This window comes from Morus notabilis, unplaced genomic scaffold (assembly GCF_000414095.1).
Source record: "Morus notabilis unplaced genomic scaffold, ASM41409v2 Scaffold520, whole genome shotgun sequence".
In the NCBI taxonomy this organism is placed as follows: Eukaryota; Viridiplantae; Streptophyta; class Magnoliopsida; order Rosales; family Moraceae; genus Morus; species Morus notabilis.
Genome location: NW_010366812.1, coordinates 63,064 through 89,822, shown reverse-complemented (window position 1 = coordinate 89,822; position 26,759 = coordinate 63,064). Strand labels below are relative to the sequence as shown.

The 26,759-nt window shown below is 34.1% G+C and overlaps 5 protein-coding genes across 5 annotated transcripts; 3 read left to right on the top strand and 2 right to left on the bottom strand.

Moving 5' to 3' along the window:
• Positions 1 to 960: 960 nt before the first annotated feature.
• On the top strand, positions 961 to 6,275 carry LOC21390896. The gene is made up of 11 exons (XM_010111176.2): positions 961 to 1,267; positions 1,384 to 1,841; positions 1,925 to 2,085; positions 2,826 to 2,899; positions 3,358 to 3,412; positions 4,153 to 4,227; positions 4,351 to 4,424; positions 4,509 to 4,557; positions 4,681 to 4,765; positions 4,997 to 5,053; positions 6,039 to 6,275. The coding sequence occupies exons 2-11, from the start codon at positions 1,487 to 1,489 to the stop codon at positions 6,122 to 6,124; spliced, it is 1,071 nt and encodes a 356-aa protein (XP_010109478.1). The 5' UTR covers positions 961 to 1,267; positions 1,384 to 1,486; the 3' UTR covers positions 6,125 to 6,275.
• A 1,937-nt stretch (positions 6,276 to 8,212) lies between these two features.
• LOC21390895 (transcription factor TCP9) lies at positions 8,213 to 8,707 on the bottom strand. Its single transcript, XM_010111175.1, has one exon. It carries the CDS (start codon positions 8,705 to 8,707, stop codon positions 8,213 to 8,215), a length of 495 nt encoding a protein of 164 aa, XP_010109477.1.
• Positions 8,708 to 10,855: 2,148 nt separating this feature from the next.
• On the bottom strand, positions 10,856 to 14,320 carry LOC21390893 (RNA polymerase I termination factor). Its single transcript, XM_010111173.2, has 2 exons — positions 14,194 to 14,320; positions 10,856 to 13,804 (listed from the first exon to the last, which is right to left on the bottom strand). Exon 2 carries the CDS (start codon positions 13,750 to 13,752, stop codon positions 11,377 to 11,379), a length of 2,376 nt encoding a protein of 791 aa, XP_010109475.1. The 5' UTR covers positions 13,753 to 13,804; positions 14,194 to 14,320; the 3' UTR covers positions 10,856 to 11,376.
• A 203-nt stretch (positions 14,321 to 14,523) lies between these two features.
• LOC21390892 (ruBisCO large subunit-binding protein subunit alpha) lies at positions 14,524 to 17,815 on the top strand. Its single transcript, XM_010111172.2, has 8 exons — positions 14,524 to 14,696; positions 15,005 to 15,185; positions 15,303 to 15,424; positions 15,591 to 15,798; positions 15,922 to 16,067; positions 16,191 to 16,497; positions 16,779 to 17,230; positions 17,336 to 17,815. The coding sequence occupies exons 1-8, from the start codon at positions 14,643 to 14,645 to the stop codon at positions 17,621 to 17,623; spliced, it is 1,758 nt and encodes a 585-aa protein (XP_010109474.1). The 5' UTR covers positions 14,524 to 14,642; the 3' UTR covers positions 17,624 to 17,815.
• Positions 17,816 to 18,993: 1,178 nt separating this feature from the next.
• LOC21390891 (rRNA-processing protein FCF1 homolog) lies at positions 18,994 to 22,358 on the top strand. The gene is made up of 9 exons (XM_024174189.1): positions 18,994 to 19,195; positions 19,328 to 19,393; positions 19,508 to 19,613; positions 20,231 to 20,273; positions 20,571 to 20,643; positions 20,979 to 21,066; positions 21,789 to 21,845; positions 21,938 to 22,016; positions 22,228 to 22,358. The coding sequence occupies exons 1-9, from the start codon at positions 19,125 to 19,127 to the stop codon at positions 22,239 to 22,241; spliced, it is 597 nt and encodes a 198-aa protein (XP_024029957.1). The 5' UTR covers positions 18,994 to 19,124; the 3' UTR covers positions 22,242 to 22,358.
• Positions 22,359 to 26,759: the final 4,401 nt, after the last annotated feature.

Genomic DNA, 26,759 nt, shown 5'->3' with positions numbered 1-26,759 from the left:
AAAAATATGTCACTGAAAAAGACATCTACCGAACTATCTATGTTTATGTCATAGCAAAAAGACCATATCCAATGTCCATCCAACCTCGTACCTAAGAAATAATATAATATAAGTTCAAGATTAGGGCCATAAATAAATAAAGGAACCTAAAATATAAATATGTCGTTAATTTCACCGATTTGAATTTTTAATTATAGATTTTTACAATTAAAAGCTCTTAAAAAATGTCACATTTAACTTTTCCTGCTACAGTTAAAAGCTCTAAAAAAAATGTCACATCTCAGCTCGAATTGAAAACTCGAATCCGCAAAACGAACGAGGCCAAAAAATAAGTGAGTTTTTCCGATAGTCTGCCTACCGAAAATTTCAATTTTGACCGTTAAATCTAATCAAAATCTCATTAAATTAAAAAAATATTTAGAATAAACAGATTTAATACACATATAACAATTAAAAAATAAAAAACTGCCGATAATTTAAAAACGATAATTTATTTTTAAAGAGAAAAAACCTCAAAATATATAAAAAAAAATATATATTTAAGTTTTTTGGTAACACCCCAAGAAATATCTTAAAATCCAGCTTTAAAATCAAATGACAAAATTTCACGGCTTTTTGTGATGGAAAATGTCAAAAAAGTAGTAGAATATTATGGGCCCGTTTAGTTCACTGATTTGAGTTTTTAATTCGAGTTGAGATGTGATTTTATGTGAGAGTTTTTTACTGTAGTAAAAAAATTAGATGTGATTGTTTCTGAGAGCTTTTTACTGAAGTAAAACTCAAATTTTAAATTTAAATTAGTGAAGTGGACGGTTTTATTAGAATAATTTAAATCAAAATTAATTTGATGAATTCAAGTAAAATATTCTTTTGAGGGCAGGAATAAGAATAGGGCAAATACAAACAACAAAACTCTCAGAATGGAGAGAATATCTGGGAGACTGGAGCCCGGGAACACTATGAACTGTCAAGTAGCCAACAAAAACCTCGTGACGTCCGTCTCTTCCAAGTTGGGCCTTCTCTCATATTATTCTCATCTTCTTTCTTTTCTCTTCACTTCACTTCACTTCACTTCTCTCTTTTGTGGCGTCTCGAGTCCGCTTGTTACCCAAGCTCTCCGTTACATTATTTACTTATTTTTATTTTATTGTGCCCAAAAAGAGTGTATTTAAAAAAAAAAAAATTATTAATTTATCTCATACAAATTTCGGAGCGCCATTGTTCTGTCTGGATCGGACGTAGACCGTTGATCTGACTCACTCGGAAGGTACTCCGATTCGATCACAGAACTATGATGATTTGATGAAATTCATATCTCTATTCTTTTTTTCTTTTTTCTTTTTTGGCATGTTGAATGTATTTTTCCTGATGTTTGTTTCGCAGGAAAGTTGGCGACGATGATGCAAGAAGACTAGATTTTGCGCCAGTATTGTGTTCACCGTTGATTTGTACAAATAAATATATATATATATAAAGTGTGAGAAAAATGCTTACCTACGAGCAAGATCCTGATGTGGTACGGTGGGGTCTTCAGCTATTTGATAGTGACCCTTACTCTAACTGTGGATATCTTGGAACTGTAATTCAAGACGATTGTGATAGTGATTACTATCATCAGGCTGAGTATTTCAAACAAGAAAGTTATGATTCGGATTCTGATAGTAGAAATGTTGAGAATGATGAGGTTATTGCTCATGCTCTGCAAGAGGAACTGTCTCAACTTGCAATTTTGGATGAGCCCGGATCTACAGATGAAGAAGGGATTGAACATTTGCAAGTGTCGGGATTTTCGCAGGATTGGCCCGAATCGGATGAATCCGCAGCGGAGAATTATGGATGCGGTAAAGAACGCGGATTCGAATTTGTTTGGTTTTTAGAGTTATGCATTGTTTTGGTAGCTAATTTCGGTGGGTGGACATTGCAGGAAAGGAGAGTGGTCAGGAAGGGGCGGATGATGATGAGCCTTCTTGCCCGGAAGAGGTTTCGTACTGTGCGGATGAGTGGCTGTATTCGCTGGGGCTTATAGATGAGTTTGCTCTCGTTGGAGAAGTGGGGAAAAGGTTGAACCAGATGGTTCCCATTCCTGTAAGTGCAGTAACAAGTGTTTGTTTTGTTATGCGGGTGAAGTTTGATAGGATGAGTCCCGACAAAGTGAATTTAGCAAAATGATCTTTTTAATGTTTACAAAACGACTGTGTAATCGTTTTTTTTTTTTTTTTTTTTTTTTTTTTTTTTTTTTTTTTTGTAAAAAGTGGTTATTCCTGGTCGTTCCATAGACCTTTTGCCATTAAAATTTTTTGGGAAGTTACTTTGCCAATAAAACTTTCTTATTAAGTTCTTTTACAAATGGATTCATATTGGGGGTAGTTATGAATTTTGTAGCTCATGTCATGTGAAAGCCTCCAGCTAAATTGAGTGTAGACTTGTGATGACATTTCATGCTTTGATTTATCTTGTAAGAAAAATTCTTTCTTACCACGTATTGGGTTCTCTACTATTTTATGAGGCTGTATTATACTTTTATGACAAAGGTTGAGGATAATAGTTGTTGAATAACTAAGAATTATTTAACGCCGTTGTATTGTTTGTCAGACTCATACTTCAAAATTTAATTGTTTTGTTGCCTGTGGTGAACTATGTCTCCGTAAGGTTACAAATAAAACAGGAACCGAGATGATGCTTGCATTCAATACAGGATGATTTTTAACTCATCATTTTTTTCATCTTTGTTTTTCCTCTTGGTGATGGGGCTTATATGCATGCGTGCTTATGACTACAGCATTCTCAGACTGTAATTGCTCTTTTATGTTGCTGGTTTGTTGCAGCATGTTCCTAGAACCAATGGTGAAATACCCTCGGTTGATGAAGCAACTGTAGATCATCAAAGGCTTTTAGACAGGTATTTTTTTCGCTCATCTGATGATATTTTCTAGATTTTTTTTGTAAAGATACTTCTGCATTAAAGCCTACTAGAATAGGTTTTAGCTTCTAGTTCCACCATGTCAACTGAGTAAAGTTGTCTTGTTGATTTCTAATTACATGTGTTTGACCACACTTATCACGGTTGGCTTACTAGTGTGCCTCACTTGTGAACTTAGTTCAGGATAAAATAACTTGTAAGTTGTAACAAACATCTATGATGCTTATTCAAACATGCGGACATATATTCTAAAAGAGACAAAATATCCACATCCCTTCAGCTACAATTGATGAAATAATAGTATCTTATCACGCAATACCAGAGATTGTATAGGCTATTGATCTTGTGTTTTTCTAATTTCACATGTCATTGATTCAAGGGTTATATACTTATTACCTAACTTCAACGTAGAATCTAAATGCTGGATATGTCTGTAGGTTGCAGTGTGGAAAGTGGGTTGAACGTAGGGTTCAAGGAGATGGTAACTGTCAGGTTATTATTTTTATTTCTCTTCACGCGGTTTATACTTTATTGCGCCGTTGTTACATGATGTTGTGAGCTTTTTGCTTTTAACTAAATTCTTGCTAACATAAAATGCAAAAGCTCATGCAATCAGAAATTAACCTTTTTTGTAATGCAGGAATTAACCTTTTTCTTGAAAGGATTGGCATGATTAAATGTCTACTTGTTCGTGACAAGTGAGATAAAAATTGTAGAATCGTAGTAAATGCTTGATCTAGTATAATAATTTGGCAGAAATGTAGTATAAATGCTCTGAACTAATGTCTCGTATCTAAAACAGTATTTCTTTAGTCTATTGAACTTTCCCTCTGTTTATAATCACTCCGTTCGTCCAATTAGTTTAAGTCTGGAATTTTCGTAATCAGGAAACCGTCAATATCCCAAAATCAATCACATGAAGCTTAGATACAGAGAGAGTTTTCTGTTATTGATTCAAGATGGTTGTAACATCTTGGAACTCTTACCTAATTGTTTATCCATTTCTAAAGTTCCAACGGTTATGTTGCAATTTACTGTCGCAAGTACCAAGCAAGTAGTGTGAATGTAAATCAAATTTATTCAGATGCTTATTGCTTATAAGATAGGATAAAAAATTTTGTCTCTTTATTCTTCTGATTGACTGCCCTGTTTTTGTGAAATTTGTGTATTATATATTACGAAGGATGATGTAAAATTGATCTGGGGTCTTATAAGTACTGCATTTTTCCCAGTTCCGTGCTCTGTCAGATCAGTTTTATCGTACTCCAGAGCACCACGAGTTTGTGAGACAACAAGTTGTCAATCAGGTATGCCGACATTAACTATGGCCAGCATGTTAGCTTTTTACCACGAAATTTGAGTTATTCTGGTGTTACTTCAATAGACTTGTATTTAACTTGTCTTTTGCTGCAATTTTCTTGAAAGATCAGCTTAAGTCATACCCAGATACATATGAAGGATACGTCCCAATGGCTTATGGTGACTATTTGGAGAAGATGTCCAAGTATTTGCCTGTTCCTAGTTGACTTGATCATTTGTTTGATTGATAAACTCTTACATAGCTTTTGCTTCATCTTGATGAAAATAGGAGCGGTGAATGGGGGGATCATGTTACATTACAGGCTGCCGCAGATTCGGTATGCTCGAGCAACTTCCCGTGATTATCATATGCTTCAGGATCAATAGAATTTATACTTGTGTTGTTATTAGTTAGTAATATATATATAATCTTCTATTCCTAATTGTATTCACGATTGCAGTATGGAGTTAAAATATTTGTCATGACTTCTTTCAAGGAAACCTGCTACATTGAGATTCTTCCCAATGTTGAAAAGTCAAGAAAAGGTAGTATAGTTGCTTATTTAAACTTCCTTTTATGTCTTTAGAGTGGAAGAGGGATTTTTTTTTTTTAAGGCTAGGAAAGGAAAAAGAGGAGAATGCGGATGAAGAGAAATAGCAAGAAGCATGTAGCAATTTGTATTTGCATGTTGTGCATTTTCTTCCAACAATTTGGATTAGCAGAGACTGCACGCACAAAAGATCCATAACTTTCCAATCTTAACGTTTATGTTGCAGTTATTTGTTTAAGCTTTTGGGCGGAGGTGCATTACAACTCAATTTATCCTGAAGGAGGTTAGAATCTATACTTTATACAACTTTCTCCTCTTTTTTAATATTAGTTGAAAAACGAAATGATCAGAACTTTATTGGAAATAATCTCTAATGTGGTTCTTGATTAAGGCCGTCAAGTTTTAATGGCTATGTAGTTCTACTGGCTTTTGAGGAATATTTTTAAAGACTTAATGACCGTATTTGGAATTGATCCCGTTTTTATTTTTCACGTTTTTCGAGAAAAAAAATGAAAACGTTTTCAAACGGCGTTTGACACAATAAAGACAAAAACGGAAGTGAAGACGATTTTTTGGTTTAGTGTGAAATGAGAGAGAAATGAAAAACGACTTTTAGTCATTTTTCATTTTTTGTTTTCGTTTTCTCCTCTTTCGAGCAAAGAAAAAGAGAGAGAGACATTAATGAGTTTTTTTATATTGAAAACAATCTCTTGATAAAATTACCAAACGCATTTTTAAAAATGATTTCTGTCTGAGATTAAAAACGTTTTCATTTTTATTTTCATACAAAAAATAAAATTATTTTAAAACGAGTTCTAAACGTGCCCAATATCTCTCATTGATTTGGCTGCCAATACAGAGATGACAGCCAACTTCTTTTATGTTGGCAGTGAAGAAATAAAATTGATATTTGGAAATAACAAAATAAAGTACAAATACGAAGAGAGTAAAAAGAAAAAAAAAAATGGTAAGGTAAAAATGACAATGGATAGATGAAGAATATCACCCTGACCAACATTACTTTCCTGGTAATATCATCAAACCGAGTAAAACAAGTCTTTTTTTTCTCAAATGTTTATGTTTATTGTTCTGTATCTGGTTTATGCATGTTTGGCTGGGTTTACTGATACGTTTCCCACCACACTGTATTATTGCTTATTTCTCATGCTTTAATATATCTTGCATTGCAACCTTTTCAAATATATCTTGCATTGCAACCATTTCAAAATCATGATAATCATTTGTGTATATTTGTGGTTCATATCTAGATTTACCCACATCCGAGACTAAGAAGAAGAAGAAACGGTGGATGCTACAAAATGAGTATTTGGAGTCGGTGGATGAGTTCCAATGATTGAATGGAAAGGATGGACTTCTCTCATAATTTATATATTTTTATTTTTTATGAACACCTTTTCCGGGGAAAATTCCTCAGTTTGGATCTTAAGCCGCCTAAGCATAAGACATCTTCTGTACATGTTCTTTGATGTGACTACTCTTGTCCGCAGTGCACTTCTATAAATAAAGTATTTTCATATGTAAATTTTGTTGAAAAATGTTAGTACTACTCTTTCTGTCACTCTGTGTATTTACTGTTTGACATATGAACTTTAAACAGAAAATGAGATAATAGAGTCCGTGTTAAACAGTGAATACAAAAAAGTGACAGAGAATACCAGAAAAAGTGACGTTAGCATTTCTCAAACCTTGTTTTAGCTTGATATTCACTATTTTATTTCAACTAGAGGTGGCAATTCGTGTCACGTGTCGTATTTTGATCGTTTCTTTTTAAATTTACAGTTAATCCGAACATGAAATTTTTTAAAAACGGCAACATGAACACGACACGATCACTTTACGGGTTGACACGACACGACACGAAAATGACCCGTGACATGAAATTAACCCGTAAACCCGAAATTGACATAAAAATTGTATATTTTTATTTTTATTTAGTTTTTTACATATTAAAAATAATTTAAAATTCATAACACATTAAAATACAATAACATCCATTGAAATTAAGTAAATAATAGTATAAGATTTTGAGTATAATTATCATGATATCACAAGTTCATAATAAAATTAAAAATATGTAATGAAAAATATATGTATTTTTTAGTTTTTTTATGAGTTTCGTGTCGTGTTCGGGTTAGGCGGGTTTAACCTAAAATTGACTCGTGTTTTCGTGTCAATTTCAGGTCAACTCAATTCTGATCCGAATATCTTTTTTCTCAACCCTAACGCGAAATTCATGTCGTTTTTAAATCATATTGTCGTATCGTAACTTATATTATCAGCCTTAATTCCAACCCCTTTTGGAATATTCTACTTATGTTTACTGCCTTGATATTGATTGTTTTTATTAGGCTCTTTTCAACGCCTCTATAGCAGAAAGAAAAAGAAATATTATTCTCAATATACTTCTCAAGTGACTGGAGGATCCAACTGCGTTAAAGCTTTTTAATTGAGCGACAACGATACATTGTCTAAATTTCAGGTTGTGAATGCGTATATTTAGTGTGATGTATATATACTAACCAGAAGATTAATAATTTTCGTGACAAAATTTAGCCTCTAAAAGAAGCAACTTATAGGGGAGATGGCTGCCACCCCTTTAAAATTAATGGCCAGGGAAATGGTTTTTTTTTCCCCCCCCTTTTACGGTGATCAAGCACTAATCAGTCTATTATTAATTTGCTAATGGTTTATCATTGATGAACCGATAAATTATGAATTGAAATTGGTTTATTATTAATTGATAGTTATCATCCTAAATCAATCAATGGTAAAACGATGTAAATCAGTCTATTATTAATTTGCTAATGGTTTATCATTGATGAACGGATAAATTATGAATTGAAATTGGTTTATTACTAATTGATAGTTATCATCCTAAATCAATCAATGGTAAAACGATGTAAATCAGTCTATTATTAATTTACTAATAGTTTATCATTGATGAACCGATAAATTATGAACTGAAATTAGTTTATTACTAATTGATAGTTATCAACCTAAATCAATCAATGGTAAAACAATGTATCATCGATTTATCTATTTATCATTGGTAAATTATCATTTAGAACTTCAGTCATTTACCAAAAAAAATAGCTCAAAAAAGGGTTATTTTTGCACATATCTCCAACTTAAAAAGGATTCAATATTATTATTTCAGAAGGGTTCAAAGAAGAAAATAAGGAAAAGAACACACCCATTAATAAAATCTGGTCTCTATTGATTTCTATGCAATAAAAATGACACCACTACCAAATCACCTAGAAAACTTTGAACAACTCAATCCTGACGGAATTTAAGCAAACATAAAAATCGAATTAAAACATTAAAGTAAATTGTAAAGAACATGAATTAATCCAATGCTACAAAATTATCCTCAAACACTAGAATCATATAAAAAGAAGTTGATTAAAGGCTCATAGATTTACTCTTTCCTTTTATCTTCTTCCTCTTCCGCCTCTTCCTCTTGTGTCTCGGACGTCAGTGCTTGCAATAACGCGATCTCATTGGCTGAAAATTCCATGTCAAAGTTGGTCAAAAGATCAAAATCAAAAGCCGGTTGGTCCCTAGAAAATGAATGGCACTTCTTGACCACATGATCTTTTTTCTCACAAACACTCTCAGAGCAACTAGGAGGAAGCGAAGAATTGGCATTAGTTTCACCACCCAAAACGACGCCGTTTCCTGTGCATGTGGCTGTGGCAGCTGCACCAATTGATGGAAGTTGTGCATGCTCTAGGAGCCACTCTATGGTCTGACCATCGGTTTTGTAACCGAGCTCGCGTGTGAGCTGAGACACACGCGCCGCACACATCGCAGGGAGGCGGACACGGCAGCCGCGGCCGCTCACCTTTGTATGGCGGTCTTTTGATCTCGAGCGCTTGGCGGAGGGACCAGTGCTACTTATTTCTGAATTCATCTTCGCTGGCAACTTGAAAGGAATTTGGTTGGTTGGTTCTTTGATTTTGAGCCTATATAAGAAAAAAAGATGCCTTTTGAGACTTAAAGAGTCTCTGCATGCATGGGATTTTGTGTCAATTAAGGGAGAAAGAAGATAGATTTGAATGGTGGTCAACAATAGAATGTGTAGGTTAATATGCTTGTGATTTTGTGACTTTTGTTTAAATATATACAAATATATGGAATCTTCTTAAATGCTACACTGCACGTAACGCCTAGGATTTGTGTGAAATTTGGTTCCTTACTCTAAATGTTGAATGGCAAGTGCAGAAAAATGACAATACATGAGTTGTGTTAAATTAATGCTGCAGAGAAATGACAATGTATTCGGTTATGTTGAGCAGGATAATGTTTTGCTACAATTAATTTGTTTGCTTTTTCATGAAATGGATTCTGTCTTACCAAATATGTTGTATCAACCGAACTATTTATGTTAAGCTAATTAAACGAATCATATTATAGCCCAAAACACCCTAAATTCGTTCATATTTCTATTTCCACGTTCATAATACTTTAATTAAGTACCAAATTTGTTGTTGTTTTTTTTTTTTTTTTTGCGGTGCAACAAAATCTGGCCATGCGTATTCAAGTTGGGAATTTATTTGCTACTCCAAATTGGTGTTTATTCCTTTGGCGGTGTTTGGAAAAGTTCAATTCTTGGCCTACCAAATCTTATTATATTTGATTTTATGCATGACATGTGATTTATTAGAGAAAATTAAGGCATGTATGCACAAATCATAAATGGCATATTATCTCAAAACAAAAAAAAAACAAAAAACAAAAATCATAAATGACATACATTGATATGTTCCTTAGACGTTGTAGACGTATACACATGACACGAAATCATGGGCTTCTGTTGCAAATTTTTCCTTTTTTGGCTGGAATAGTACGTTATACTTCACATGCGTTCATATAAATTTTGTGAAAGAATATTGTAATAAAAAAGTTTAAATAATAATTTAAATTTATGAAACAAATATGAATTTTTTTTCTCTCTGTTTTTTTTTTTTAAATGCATGGATTTTGTTTGGTAAATGTGTTTAGAATATTTTCACGCATCAAATATTTTTACAGAAGCTAAAGTTTTCAATTTGAGCCATTTGCACTGTTGATTCTTAAACCAGGAACGGTGAGTCACTTTGGTCCCCAAAATTTTTTCTTTAATAAATTACTTTATAAACTTTGATATTTTAACAGTTTTAGTCATTGACACTAAAATTGACAGAAGATTTTTAAACATATAACAAAAAGAATCATTATCGCATAGTAGTAGTTTTTTTTAAAAGAAAGAATTATATTAAATGCCAAATATTGTCTTCACTGTAGTTAAAAACAATTACAAACTATAAACATTTTGCAAAATATGCGATCAGGGCTTCGATCTTCATCTCCAAAATACGGAGAGGAGGGGGCAGTGGAGGTGTATGAAGCTCCGAGGGTGTGGACTGAAGCTTCTAGGGCAACAATCCAAATGATCCCCCTCAAAATCAAGTGAATTTTCAATAACCAAATGTGTCTTAAGTACCTAGAGTCAATAGAAGGTGTGAATGATAATATCTACGTAAAGGCAATCAAAATGTTTAAAGGAGAAATGTTAACATCACTACATCTGTCACTCTTATGCTCCGATATCTTATTTTCTGTTTAAATGATAATATATCATGTTTGTGAAGTCTGCGTGTCAGACAATAAATGCATAGAATGATCAAAATGCTTATATTTGATGCTGCAGCTTGATAACTAGGAGGTCTTTCAGTTGCTTCTCATTTGCTTCTTTTGTTTTCTACGCGACTAAGCAATACAATTGTGACCCCAAAGATCTCTGCCTTATTCGATGGTTTATGTCTTTGACGCAATATAGTTCATGTTCATTACTTGCCAATTTAAAAAATGACCCTTCAAATACAACTGAAAGAAAAAAGGGACATAATAAGCCGATTGCCTATTTAACTCTTTTTTTTTTTAATTATTATTAATTTCGTCTAGTACTCTTCTTCTCATGAGGTGCAGGGGGAAGGGGGTAAAAGGGAAAGAAAAAAAAAAAAAAAAAAAAAAAGGGAAAAAAAAAAAAAAAAAAAAAAAAAAAAAAGAGAAAAAAAAATGGCTGTATAAAAGGAGGGTTCACACCAGCTCAGCCAGGGCAAGAACCACCTCTCATTACATAAATAAAACATCATAAAAGACCATTACACAGGAACATAAAACCAAAACGTTTATTAGAGAAGGAATATAATCTATCAAAACTGAACCTCCAAAGGATCTTAAAGAGGGACCAAAAACTTGAGACAACGGAAACAATAGATTTAAAGCAACCACGGGAGAATATGTAATGCCTGAGCACTGTGAGAAGGAACCGGCCAGTAACATCTCCCAACTACAGCAAGAATAGCCTATCACTTAACTGCTGCATCGAAATTATGCTTTGGTCAAACCGTCCTGCGGCAGAGGCGTTGGAAGTGAAAAGCAGGTGCTTAAACGAATAATTGGGTAGCATAGAATAGGCGCCATACGAACCCCAGCTAATCCACCATAGACTGGAAAAGTTGGTCGAGACAGTTTCAAAAATTCGGCATCATTCAGCTTCATTCAGTGAGCTGCACCGCTGAATTGCAAACAGTGACCTCAAGGAAGTATAGGTTTGCTATCAAATTCCTCCCGCGCTTTAATGCAATCAGGAGAATAACGGTTTGCTAGAACTTCAACTTGCTCAGAGAAAGTCTTGAGTCCGTACTCACCGATGTGTTTCACCATTTGATTCCACCGCTTTCGACAAATATCCCCATCCCTATGGTCAAGCAAATTATCCCAGTCCACGTCCTCCAAACATGGAGCATCAACGCTACTAAGAGCATTGAGCAGGCGGTAGTCGTCGGTGTCAGACCATAGACCTTGTTGCACCATCGGTGATGTTAACTGGCTGTACCATTTCGTGCAGCATGTTGCATCGCTTCTGGTTGATAACCTGTCACTAATTGATCCCCAACAAATATTGTCTCGCAACATGCCATGCTTGGATTTTCTTTCTTCAAGAGCCCTCATGTGTAGGTCCATGTTCACCAAATCAAACAGAGTCTGATACTCCTCCTGCGCCCAACATCCTTTCCTCAAATTAATCTGTTTGATTCTACGCCATGTATCTTTGCAATGGAATCTATGTTTTTTTAATTCTGTCGACAACGTTTTCCAATTTGTTCCATGTTCCTTGACGAAGTCTCGAATATATTCGTACTCTTCAGCAGTCCATTTCCGCCTCTCATCCCTTTCAAACAACATGTGGCCTCTATAATACACACTGGTAGCAGGCCTCCAAGGTAAGGCTGCCGATATTTCCTTCCAACAACCTTTAACTTCAGGATATGATATGCAATTGAGAATCATATGTAAACCATCATCACCTAGATTATGGTCCTCTATGTACCCCAAAACAGCCTTTTTAACCAGGTCATCTTCTTTTGGGGTAAACCGCTTACCTTGTACTAAGCCTTCTCCTTGATCGCTTATGCTCTCTCCCCCACTCGGACTATCATCTAAAAATACCTCCACATGATCAGAAAAGCTTACTCTTTTAGATTTTCCTTGAGGTGATGGGTTTTCAAAAGTATCAGCAACCTCGATATCTTTTTCAATTATTGCTTTTCCCTTGTGAGCTTCTCCACTTGAAACTTTCTTTTTCGCCTTGCCTTTCTTTTTCTTGTGTTTGCTGCCACCATCTCCTTTACCAAGTTCATCTGACTTGTCTTCCACATCACCGGACACAATTTCCCTCTTTCTTTCCTTATTCTTCTTACTTTTATCCCTTTCATCAATTTCTGGCTTGTCTTCAACATCGGCAGACACATATTCTCTCTTTCGTGTCTTCTTACTTTTGTCCACTTCTTCATCAGTTTTCATTTGGTCTTCCACATCGTCAGACACAATTTCTTTCTTACTCCTCTTCTTCTTCTTACTTTTCTCCCCCTCTTCATTAGTGTTCATGTAGTTTTCCACTTCATTAGATGCATTTTCCCTCTTTCTTTCCTTCTTCTTCTTACTTTTCTCCCCTTCTTCATTAGTTTGCATCTCGTCTTCCACTTCAGCAGAAGAATTTTCCTTCTTCCTTTCTTTCTTCTTCTTACTTTCCTCCCTTTCTTCATTAGTTTTCATCTCGTTTTCCACTTCACCAGAAACACTATCCCTCTTCCGTTCCTTCTTCTTAATTCTATCCCCTTCTTCATTAGTTTTCATCTCGTCGTCATTTTCCATCTTCCTTTTCTTCTTCATCTTACTTTTGTCCCCTTCTTCATCAACTTCCATCTCATCCTCAACTTCATCAAACGCAGCTTCCCTCTCCCTTATCTTCTTCTTCTTCTTCTTCTTACTTTTGCCTCCATCTTTATCATTGCTCACCTCAGCAACATCTCCATTTTCAGCGCCCTTCTGCGCGTTACCACGGATTTTATCCAAATTCTTCTCCTTTACCGCCAACTTTCCATGTTCTTTGATTTTTCCATCCAAATGCATTCTTTCTTTTGCGACCGTTTCTTCATTAGTCATACTGTTCTTTACCTCATTATGACTTCCCTCCTTCTCCTTCTTCTTTTTCTTGTTCTTTTTTGCCCGTTCTTCCTCACCATTCTCCACAGGAACGCCTCCGCGATTCTCGTACCCTTTAACTAATTCATCCCTCTTCTCAGCCTCGGAATTTTCAACCTCAGAGGATGTTCCATCAACTCCCTCTTTTTTCTTCTTCACCTTACGCTTATTTTTCTTCTCTTTTCTTTCTTCCGAATCATCAACTGAATCCTTCCTGCCATTCGATCGCGCATTCGTATTTTCTTTGCCTTCTACACCAGCTATTTTAAGAGCTCCCACAACATCATCAGAAATCGCATCTTTACTAACTACCTTATCCTTCTTCTTAGACTTGTGAAATTCCATCTCATCCTTTTCAAGCTCAATTTTTTTCTCCTTGTTCTTCTCAGTTTTGCGCCCTTTATTTTCTTGCTGTTTCTCACCCATCAAAAATACGATGGATGTTTCAGCTTTCTATTCGCTCAAGCAAAGCTGAAAACTGAAGAAAACGCAAATAGGAAAAAAAAATATATCAACTAACCAATTAATTCTCAACATAAATAGAGCAAAAAATAAGAAAAAATACGCTTTTTACAATTGCGAAAAATTTACACCTTTTTTTTTTTCGAACAACAAAATCAAACGAAAAGATGACCTAAAAACTGTTTTTCTTTTCTCTAGACAAATTTGAATGTGAAATCTATTAATTCTTCATATTCACTAAAGAAAATTGCCCTCTGAATATTCCACACAAAGGCAACATACAAACAACAATTATGAAAGCAAAAACACTCTCAGCAAAAATAAAAAAATGAAAGCAAAAACACTGTAAAGAAAAAGAAAAGCGTAAACGACAACGGCAAATAACAAAAACGACGTAAATATTACCGTGAATCCGATATCCGGCGAGGAAGGTCAGCGGCGGCGGTGGCGGTGCGCCAGGTGGGAGGCTCAAAACGGCGGAGAACCAAGCAGTTTCAGCGAGTTTTAGAGTCCTTGAAAGAAGAAGACAAAAGGAAAGGTGAAAGTCATCAAAAAAAAAAAGGAAAGGTGAACGTTTATGGGGGAAATAGGATTATACGGGCCTAAAAAGTGGCCCGGCCCATGTATAATATTGGGCTTATTTTATGGGCTGCTTATTCTAGAGTACTCTGAGGTTTATTTTGGAAGGTGACGAGGAAATAAATTAAAAAAGAATCTTCTGGAACTTCACTCATACCGAACATAAAGCTAAACCCTAACAATAACTCTTTCAGTCTTCCCTTATCCTCACAACCCAAATTCATACAAAGGAGAGAGAAAACAGCTTCGGTGTTCATTTCTTCATAATCATTTCAATGGCGTCGACTAATGCTCTTACCTCGGCGTCCATTTTCTGCTCTCCCAAGAAGGTACTTTTACTTTCGCCGGTTTGTTCTTCTGGTTCATTTTCCGTTTATTTTCGAGGAAAAAAAGAAAAAGACTACGAACAAGGAACTCGAGTTTTCGGTTCTGGAACAACTAGCCTAGGTCTTGTTGATTTCCCCAATTTTCTTATTTGCTCCTCTTTGAGTTGAGTAGGTTTATCAAAGTTTTGAAATTACGGTAGGGTTTAAGGTCTTGTTCTGGAATCGAAGGAAATCTCAAGTCTTTGAAGATCTCGATGCATTTTTAGATTGGTTTCGGTGTTTAATTCTGGTTCATATGTGAATTGTGGCAGAGCTTGAGGAGGAAGGTGAATCAGCAGCAGAGTAACAGGCTGAATTACAAGCAGTCGAACCGTCGATTTGTGGTGAAGGCAAATGCAAAGGAGATTGCGTTTGACCAGAGGTCAAGAGCAGCTCTTCAAGCCGGCATTGATAAGCTCACCGATGCTGTTGGCCTTACTCTTGGCCCTAGGGGTAAACTAGCTTTTTCTACTTTCTTTGATTTTATGTCGTGTTTGTTTCTCTCTTTGTTTTGTTTTACTCTCTTCGATTTTTACTGGTATTGATGTTTTTTATTCTTGATGTTTAAAGGGAGGAACGTTGTGTTGGATGAGTACGGAAGCCCAAAAGTAGTTAACGATGGAGTGACAATAGCTCGTGCTATTGAGCTTCCTGATGCCATGGAAAATGCTGGTGCAGCTCTCATTAGAGAGGTTTGTTCCTATATGATACGAATGCTATTTTAGTCGAATGTCATTTAAACATGTCGAAAAGAAGAGGCTAATATCAGAGGAAGGATGAATGATTGACATTTGTTTCTTAGTTTTGGTTTAGTATGGCAATGTTGTTGACTTGTTTCAATTATGTGGTTTGGTTAAGGTTGCTAGCAAAACAAACGACTCTGCTGGTGACGGAACGACAACTGCATCAGTTCTTGCAAGGGAAATTATCAAGCTGGGACTTTTGAGTGTCACCTCTGGTGCAAATCCTGTGTCGCTCAAGAGAGGGATTGATAAAACTGTACAAGGATTGATAGAAGAGCTGGAGAAGAAGGCTAGACCTGTCAAAGGTGGCAATGATATCAAAGGTAGTGCACCTTCAATTTTTCTTTTTTCTTATTCTTTTGGCTGATTGACTACCAAACTAGGTTATTAATGAGTTGATAAACAAATCCTAAAATTTGATGATTTTATGACTTTTTTCATTGCAGCTGTTGCTACCATTTCTGCTGGTAATGACGAGCTTATTGGAGCGATGATTGCCGATGCTATTGACAAGGTCGGCCCTGATGGTGTTTTGTCCATTGAGTCGTCATCCTCATTTGAGACGACTGTTGAGGTTGAAGAAGGAATGGAGGTGTGTGTTTAATTATGATAATTTGTGCTTGAGTTGTTCATCCTTTAGTTCCTTTTTCCTCTCTTTTTGCAAGTCTGATTTAACTCTATGGTCTTTGGCTGTCGGTGCTCTCATGTTGTGCAGATTGACAGAGGTTATATTTCCCCTCAATTTGTTACTAACCAAGAGAAACTGATTGTTGAGTTCGAAAATGCTAGAGTCTTGATTACTGATCAGAAGATTTCAGCTATCAAGGACATAATTCCCTTGTTAGAGAAAACCACTCAATTGAGAGCCCCTCTGCTTATAATTGGTGAGGATGTTACTGGAGAGGCTCTGGCAACTCTTGTTGTGAACAAATTGCGTGGCATACTTAATGTTGCTGCCATTAAGGCGCCTGGTTTTGGTGAGCGGAGAAAAGCTCTCCTCCAAGATATTGCCATTTTGACAGGTAAGCAGACCTTGGACTGAATGCTTGGCTGCAGTTTATTCTCTCTGGCCGACATTTTATGTTAGGTTATATCTTTTGTCGAGAAGTCATTCATTGGTAGTTTTATAGAGATAGATATGGATTTGGATAATACTAATAGTGTCTGTTGAAAGAGCATCAACGAATTTCTGGTGTAAACATATATTTATATGTCACTAGTTAGCTCGTATATTATTACTAATATTAAATGGCTGTTAAATGACTGTTTTCTTATCTCTCCTTGTTTTCCCCCCTTTTTCCAGGAGCCGAGTTTCAAGCCAGTGATCTGGGTTTGCTTGTTGAAAACACTTCAGTTGAGCAGCTTGGTATAGCAAGAAAGGTAACCATCACCAAGGATTCCACCACCATTATTGCTGATGCTGCATCAAAAGATGAATTGCAGGCTAGGGTTGCTCAGTTGAAAAAGGAGTTGGCTGAGACAGATTCCGTTTATGACTCGGAGAAACTGGCCGAAAGAATTGCCAAATTGTCAGGAGGTGTTGCTGTCATTAAGGTGGGAGCTGCTACAGAGTCTGAGCTCGAGGACCGTAAGCTTCGCATCGAGGATGCCAAGAATGCTACTTTTGCTGCTATTGAGGAAGGGATTGTTCCTGGTGGTGGTGCGGCATTGGTTCATCTCTCAACTGTTGTCCCTGCAATCAAGGACCGTCTTGAGGATGCGGATGAGCGGCTAGGTGCTGACATAGTGCAAAAGGTATTTGGTTGCAACCTTAGTTTTACCTTGCTGATAATATTTTGCCTCCTCTAAGGCAATATTTCTGTGTTATTTGCTGTGAAATGACTCTGAAGTGCCTTGCAGGCATTGGTAGCACCAGCGTCATTGATAGCGCAAAATGCTGGAATCGAAGGCGAAGTAGTGGTAGAGAAGATTAAAACAAGTGAATGGGAATTTGGTTACAATGCAATGACAGACAAGTACGAGAACCTGGTGGAGGCCGGTGTTATCGACCCGGCAAAGGTTACCAGATGCGGCCTACAAAACGCGGCTTCGGTTGCCGGTATGGTCTTGACCACTCAGGCCATCGTGGTAGAGAAACCTAAGCCCAAGGCACCAGTGGCTGCTGGCCCACAGGGACTTACTGTGTAGACTGTAGACGTTAATAAGAGTTGGGAGATTGTAGCCTCGTAGCTGTGGGGAGTTTAAGAGTTGTCCAATGTGCTCATTCAGAAATGTTGCACTGAATTTTATTGCGGGATTGGGGATTGAATATGCCTTTTTGTATGGACTTTAGAGATGCAATAATCGATTGTTTTTTTACAAATGTAATCTGTTTTAATATGTCAACTTTTGTCAATTAATTCCAAACAGGAAGCGGTCCAGAATCAGAATGTTCTCTTCTCTGCTTTCTTTTCCCCTTTTATTTTAGTTTTTCGTGGGGTTAAGCCGGTAAGGTTAATGTCCCTTTGTTTAGCAAAATATATATGTTCTTCAAAAAAAATACATAATTCTTATAGAAAAATAAGAAAAAGTATTTAGGTAACTCAAGGGTGTGTTTGGTATGAGATTTTTATGGCATTCTCATGTTTAAAATATGATTTTTGTTTAAATCAGTGTTTGTTTATAAATAATTAAAAAGCAGTTTGAACTCCGCTCAATTAAATTAATGTTTGGTTTAAAAAGATGTTTGGTTTAAAAAGAAAAGATTCAAGTTTTGAATTTGACGTGATGTTTTAATCTTTTTTAATTCTAAAACATGAATTATCCCTCCTTTTAGTTTTGGTTGGTTTGAATTAAAGGTTCAAACTACACACATGGTTCAACCCTCATAATTGAAAACCCACATAGTTCAAACTCTCATACCAAACGGGCTTTAATTTTAAATTCATTGCAAATAATAATCATTCTTATTCTACACATTGTTACCAATGAAGTACTAATGCAGCCTATATAAAAGGAAAATAATTTCTAGCAGTGGGGAAGAAAGGAGAAAATGAGACAAATTTTCATTTTTATGTTTGACTCACAAGACTCAATTATTTTTAATCAAACAACTATATTAATTAAAACAATATTTATTAAGAGTAAATTCAGACTCATACACTTTAAGATAAGTTCAATAATTTTCTCTAAATATAGTAATTTAGAGAAATTGAATAGGTCCAATTTTTTAAGCTAAAAAAATTCAATTCGCCGTTTTATGTAAATTTTATACTTACAAGTAAATATCATACTTACTGAAAAGAAGTATGGTAAATCTACTGAACAAATTAAGCTATTTTCTTCATTATGAACGATTTACAGAAATAGATAAAAAAAAATAGAGTATTTATTACATCTATTAAAAAAATAAAAAAATCAACCGAGCGATAGTCGGGAAGATTTCAATCGGACTCCAGGTAGGCTACTGGATTTAATAGCCCAAAGAAAAGCCCATTAAGAAAAGCCCAATCAAGCCCTAATTATACTAGCATAAATGGGTGTGTGGGTCTGTGTCGTCGTCTATTTCCTACTTCATCTTCCCCTCCGTCACCGACTCAAAGACTGAAGAGCTTTCTTGAAGCAGTAGTCGATCAACCTTCAGAGACCAATCGCTTTCACAAACATTTTGAAAAAAAAAAAATCTTTGCAGACAAACCCAGGCGAAAACATGGGAAAGGGCAAGAAAGCTCCTAAATTTGCTATTATGAAGAAAGTCATCACTTCCAAAGCCATTAAAAAGTATGTATTTCTTCCTTCTTTTCTTTTTCAATCCGAATTTTAAATTCTTCGGATTCGTTTATATTTACGTTTATAATCCTCAGTCGTTTATGGGTTTTTTTTTTTTTGTATAATTTAATCTGTTGGATTCAGTTATAAGGAGGAAGTTCTGAACCCTAATAAGAAGGATCTTAGCAAGGAAAAGCTCCCTAGAAATGTGTAAGTCTTCAAACAAGTTATGACTATGTGCTTATTTTGTGATTATTGTGATTTTGAAACTCTGAAAATATTTTATCTTTAACATTTTTACGCTTCTGGTTTTGTAAAATTTAGGCCAAATGTTTCGTCGGCGCTTTTCTTCAAACATAACACTGCTTTGGGACCGCCTTATCGCGTTTTGGTTGATACCAACTTCATCAATTTCTCAATCAAGAATAAAGTGAGTGTTTTTATTTGGTTTCTGTGTACGAATTTTGTAACATGACATTTATTTTATGTTTTATCTAACAAAAACGCTAGGAATTTTGTTTATCTCATACCAGTTTTACTACGTTTGGACTTGGTTCCTCAGTTTATACATTTCAGTATTATGCATTGAATAAGAAATTAGAGTTATTATTGTAAAAGATTGTCATCAACGGTATCGGAACAATCGGATTTATTATTTTTAAAAGTAGGGCGGGCCTTTGAAAGACCATAGAAACACCCTAAATTACTAGTTTGCTTCATATTTATACAATGTGAAATACATGCTTTATTGTTCATGTGGAGCTTCTTAAAATTAAATTGCTTGTTTAATTATTAATGTGGAGCTTCTTATTTAAAGATTGGTGTTCAACTGTGAGTTCAAAAACATCCGTATCATCTGATAAATGATCCAGCAAATTGTGTTGCTCTTCTAGTGTGACATATCTAATAATGTTTTTTTCTTTTAGCCTCTTTTCTTTTTGTTATTTTCTGCTAGATGTGAAAAGATAAGACCTGTTGTATGGCTACCCGAACATTTATTCTATATGGCATTGGTAACTCATGAAATTCGTGCTTTTCTTTCTGTAGTTGGATCTGGAGAAAGGCATGATGGATTGCTTATATGCAAAATGTAAGTTTCTAGACATCAATTTTTTCTCGTGTTTAATTCACTTGGCTGAGCTTTTGTTTTTCATTAATTGCAAATCAGCGTTAGGTTTATTCTGGTGAGTACATTTTTTACGTCAATACTAACATCCGCACAATTTTTAAATAATGGAATTGAAAGAATAAATTGGTTATGAAAATACTACCGTGATTCTTTTAGCTTATGTTGGTTTGTAAAAAGTCAAAAATGGTCGTTGGAAAGATAGTAGAAAGGTGAATGTCTTTGTTGTTTCGTCTAATTGTTCTATCTTTGGAATTATAGGCACTCCTTGCATCACCGACTGTGTAATTGCAGAGCTTGAGAAGTTAGGTCAAAAATATCGTGTAGCTCTAAGGTATGTTCTGTACGTTGTATCTTTTCTTGTGTTTCCTATGTAATGTTTTCCATGCACGTCTCCGTGCTTTACAAGTACCTGTTGCTTCATGTGGCTAGAGCATGCAACAACTCCTTATTGTTCTTATGCGTATCTCTTTCGAGTCTGTGGCATGGCATTATTTTTCTTTTATTAGTGTGATTGGCCAGATAATTCCTTTATGTTCTTGTATTTTCTAGCCCTCAGATAATCCCAGCTTCACATATAGATATATTGGGCAGTATTTAAGGAATTGTTTTCTTCAAGCACGTCAAGTGTTTTTAACGCTAAAAGCATTTTCATTTTTTGCATTGAAGGATTGCTAAGGACCCTCGTTTTGAGAGATTACCCTGCTTTCACACGGGAACATATGTCGATGACTGTGTTGTCGAAACAGTTACCCAGGCATGATTTAAACAGTCACAATAACTCTTACTTTTTCCTTTTGATGAATTTTCTACTCTTGTAGATACTGCAGCTTAAATATCTTTTACACTTTTGGATAGCGTCTTTTTGTCTTTATAATACACTAAGACGAAGGACCCGCTTGTTTCATATACTCAAACTCAAATCATTGATTCTGCTACAGTGTTTTCTTCTCACAGAAAAATTGAATTTCAAACGTCAGAATCAAAATCATGGTTTGAGTATACCTTCCAAACGGGCCTTAAAACTTGATTACTTCATCACTTATGTTTATATCCTTATCAATCACTAAATGACTGATTTATAGCGAAAATTGCATAATTTACGAGTCTGGATTTTTATTCCTCATTCTTGATAAATATCCTTCTGTTAGTATAATTATTTGACTAAAAAAGTTATGAATCAAGAATAAATGATAAAAATCCTGAACCATGCGCTTTTAAGGGGTATTTGTCAAGATTACTCCTGATTTATGTTGCTGCCTTTATTTATTAAATTTTAGGTTTGGGCTTTATGTTGTCTGTCCCAATCTAGATTATCACTACACCCCCCAAAAGAAGGGGAAAAAAGGGTTTATTTTTCCAATGTTAGCCAAAAGTAGTAGGCAAGTTTGTTATTTTTATTGAATGCCATTGATGCTATTCAGATTTTCCGATTAATCTCACTTCAACTCCATTTTACTTGCATGATTCTTTAAACAGCATAAATGCTTCATTGTTGCTACTTGTGATCGGGATTTGAAGAGAAGAATCCGAAAGGTACTATAGTGAATCAGTATTTACAGGTAGAGTTGGTCCAGTATGACATGAGATCATGACCCTAATCGGTAATCCTCTTTGCTAACTTGCAGATTCCTGGTGTGCCGATCATGTATCTCTCTCGGCACAGGTATTCAATTGAGCGGTTGCCAGAGGCAACCATTGGAGGAGGTAGGTCGCATACCATGAATTCATAATAGATATTATCAAATATAAAAATTGTTGTTTCCTCTAAGGGCTTCATAAGTGAGACTATTATGGTTGTGCGAGTGTGTTTTTTGATTTTCAAGTCTTGTGGCTTTGTGTGTTAGTATTGTTAGCGTGTTCGTATATATGACATCCTTGTGGTTTTTGTTTTTTTTTTTTTTTTGGTCTTCTGCAGCTCCAAGATTTTGATAAATGGATGTGATCTTTCTGCACGAGGAAGACAAAAGGGATGCAGCGGCAAAAGTAAGGGTTTGTTCTTTTGAGTGAAAAACTTAAAAAAAGACAACTCGAGTTACAACTTTATTCGAGTTCATGTTCTTTTAAGTTAAACTCGAGTTTAAACTCGAGTTCAAATTAGGACTAAAACTCGAGTTTAAGTTTTCCCTTCAACTCGAGTTTAAAAACTCAAACTCAAATTAATGAACAGTATTTTTTCTATTCTTAAAAATGTTGTAACTTTTTCGTTTTAATTCTGATTGAGATTATTTTTTTTTCTATGCGTTGACAACGAAAAAACGAATAAAATTTGATCCATATACTCTATTGAAATTTTTCATCAGCATTGAGTCTTTATTAAAATACTATTTAAATATAAATTCAAGTTTTAACTCACTCAAATACGAACTCAAAAAGATTCTTATCTCAAATTATAATTCAAATGTACACAACTAAACACAAATTCAAGTTATAAGTTCAATTCAAATTAAACTCTAAAAGAACAAGTTTTAAATATTTTGAGAATTATTATTATCTTACTAGAGTTATTATTAGGATTATCTTTTGTTATTTATCTTAAGACTATTATGTTCTAATATAAGATTGTCTTTGTTTTAGAAAGATTGTATCTCTTTTTTTTTTTTTTTTTTTTAGTGTACTTTTTCTCGTACGCTTCCATGCTATTCAATAAATCAGCTGGAATCGCCTGGCAAAGTCTTACAAAATCTTGCTAATAAATTGTCCCTGAATCAAAGAAATATGTTAAGGGTCTGTTTGAGTTCGGCCCTATTTTTTTATTTACTTACAATTTTCACATTATTCAAGCACTAATAAAAAGAAAGTTGTTAACCGAAAAAAAGAAAAAGAAACATAATCGCAAACCAAAACAAGCTGTTAACGAGGAACACCTCAGTTGATCGTAAAATATGTCTTATTTTTTCTTCTAAAACAGTTAGATAAATCTTTTTGTATTGGTTCTTTTAACATTATACAATTTATTCTGGCGTGCTCTTTGGATGAAACATACATTATATGGTTGGATATTTTTCTACTATATATCTGTTTATAGATACTTTCTGTATATTTAAAAAAACAAAAACAAAAAAAAAACAACAACATAGTTAAAACTTAAAAGTCCTAAAGCTTGGTTACTTCTAGAAGATATAACAAGGCCTGTATAGGTGGTTTTCAATGTTGAGAAAGAACCATCTTTTACCTCTTCGTGTGGCTTGTTCCGTGCGGAACCGAACAAAATCGCCCAACTTTTTGGACAAGCCATTCAGTCGTATCGTTCATCTTCATGGTAAAATCAGTTGTGCTGAGATCTTTTGATTGAAATATTAATGTGATTGTGTGACAGTTGTCAACGACTCACAGCATTCTCATCTCCCACTCGTCAAAACTTAGCTGAAGTAATTAACAGCTTTTTAAATTCAATTTTCTTTTTAGCCAATTAACATCTTTTTACACGATAACAATTTTTTTTTAAAGGACAAATAAGAGAATTTTCCATTTAACTAACTGCTTTATTTGTGTCTCTCTCTTAGAATTTTGTCACATGGCAATGTTACAGAGCTTGCTTACTATTTATTTACTTGAAATGATTATAATGGTCTGTTTTAAGAATTTCGTTTTGAAAATTGTTTATTTTTTCCATAATGTTATGATTGTGAGCTTATATATTCAAATATTGAGCATTATCAATAATGACCATATTTTCAAATTATATACAAATATTTTATTATCATAAAGTTGTAATTTTTATTCCTCAAAAAAAAAAAAAAGTTGTAATTTTTATGCTCCCATTTATTTAATATTCTACAGTTTTTGTTGTTAAATTTCCTTGTTTGTGATGGACACTAATTTTTTTTTATTTGAGAATGGGAATTGCATTCCAAATCAGTGGACACTAATATTTAGATGTTTACATCATGGCAATAAAAGCATATGCACAGATTAATATAGAAACAACAACAAGAGGAATGTGACTTAAAAGAAGCATCGCACAGCACATGCACTTTGGCCCATCAAGGACGAGCAATATAAGTGTCTATGGCATGTTTTAAACGTGTTAACTTTTCAGTCCAAAAAGGGGAGATAGGAAAAAATAAATAATAAAAAGATGAGCAAGGGTAATGATTGTCATGAACTGAACGCTATTCATATTTCTGAATCTTTTTAACTACTTCAATGTTTTTTATATTATTTCTACCCAAAAAAAAAAAAAAAAAAAAACCCCACCAAAAGTCATCCGGAATTCAAATTTCTTCTCTTATAATAATTTCCAAGACCTCAACTGTTTTAGAGCGAATGAAGGGTCTTTTTGGTGGAATCTTGGTTTTTTAGAACAAAAATTCTAGAAAGAACAGATTTGTCCTCCACCTAGAACAACAAAATTTCTAAATGTTTAAATTTTTTTGTTAAGTATCTAAGCTCTTTTTTTCGCAACTCAAACCTCGATTCAAATTTTATTACTATATTATTATTTTTTTATAAAAATTTAAATTTAATTTTTTTTATTATTTTTATATACACAATTCAAGTTGAAATTGAGCACTGAAACAAACATGTTATAAATATTGCAAGCCGTAGAAATAAAGTGAGAGAGAGAGAGAATCCTAAAACAAGAACAAGCCAACAACCGAGGACTAAGAAGCGGAGAGAAGTAGTTGTCAATTGAAGTGAAGCATTTAATGGTCAACCTAACAATGCACAGAGACAGCTGAGATTCCTTCTCATGCATGAATAAATAAAAAGAAACATAAATAGCGAATAGATTCTTTCTTGGAATCTGCTCTCTAACACCTACGTATACGCATTGCCACAAAGCACAAACATATGTTCCTGTCTCTTTCATTGTCATTCCTCTCTCTCTATTTTTTTAATTTATTTATTTTTTCTATTTTTTCTAAAGGATTTCTAAACTTTAAACACGTAGTTGATGTTTGATTTGTGAATTAAAATTATAATATATAATTATTTTTTATTTATGTATATTTTTTATAAAAAAATATTATAATAAATTATAAATTATGATTTAAATTATAATATGAATTCTTTTATCAAACTGTCTTCTTAGCCGTTATCTTGTTATATAACCTTAAAAATTAAGTAGAATTATTCCTCCAATATGTAACTAATACACGCCGTACTTTTTAAATGAGGGAAACCTATTGAAGTGGTGGGGTAGATGCAGTGATGTTACTCATAATGATCCAAAAAACCTTCCCAGTCATTATTAGGGGAATTTTTTTATTTTTATTTTTTCTAAAAAAAGTTCCATAGGACAAATGTATCATATTAATTTGTAAGATTTTATATCAATATGAATATTACGAGACTGTGCACTTTCCCTTCTCTATAATATCTATTCACTTCAGGGGACCCCCCCATTCATTAAATTCCGATATCAATATTTTGCTATAACAGGCCGTGCTGAAAATGTATCACGACAAGAATGTTTGTTGGGAATTTTAAATATTGCGACGATGATTTTGACCTATGTCATTAATACTAAGATCTCGTTCATTTTATCGATTTAAATTTAAATTTTAAATTTTGTTACAGTAAAAAACTCTCAAAAATAATCACATTTAAATTTGTTACTACAGTAAAAAACTCTCACATAAAGTCATGTCTCAACTCGAATTAAAAACTCAAATTAGTGAATTAAACGGACCTTAAGAGATTTTGTTTTTGTTTTTGTTTTTTTTCCCCTCTTTTAAAAATGCTAAACATACATTATACCATAGTACTCTTGTTTCTAATACATTCATCTCAGAACTAGGCAGAGTAACATTTACAATCCAAAAAGCTACATAGTAGAAGATAGATTGGGTCAGAGATATAAAATTCTTAATAAGATTCTCATTTCGATCTTCGCAAAGTTAAAAGGATTAGAGCTAGTAAAGTTTTCCTCGTTTTGGTTCTTGCTCTCTTATCTAACACAATTTAGCGTTTACCAACCCTGCTAGGATTTTTTTTTTTTTTTTTTTTTTAATGTAAGGGCACAACTAAGATTACATCTTAAAAATAACACATGGAAGAAACGAAAAAAAAAGATATTATATTCCTTAAAAATTTGATAGAGCAATAGCAACATTTTTCAACTACAATTGTCTGGCTTAAATCTTAATACGAAATTATACCCGTTTGTTTTCATTTTCATTTTTATTTTTCACATTTTTCGAGAAGAAAAAATTAAAATGGGAAATGAAAATGTGTTTGGAAATAATCCGTACCAAAATCAAAAATAAAAACGTTTTTGGATTTTTCTCAAAAACTCATTTTTTCTAAAAACGGATTTCATTCGTTTTTCATTTTCCTTTTCATTTTTTTCTCTCTCTTCTCCCATTCCGTCTCCAACGAAGTCGCTCTCCCCCCCCCGAAACCCATTTCCTCTGTTAGAAATCATGTATGTAATGTTTATTTAATATATTTATTTATTATATTATTATTTTAAATATTATTACGTGTTTTTAAAAATTAAAC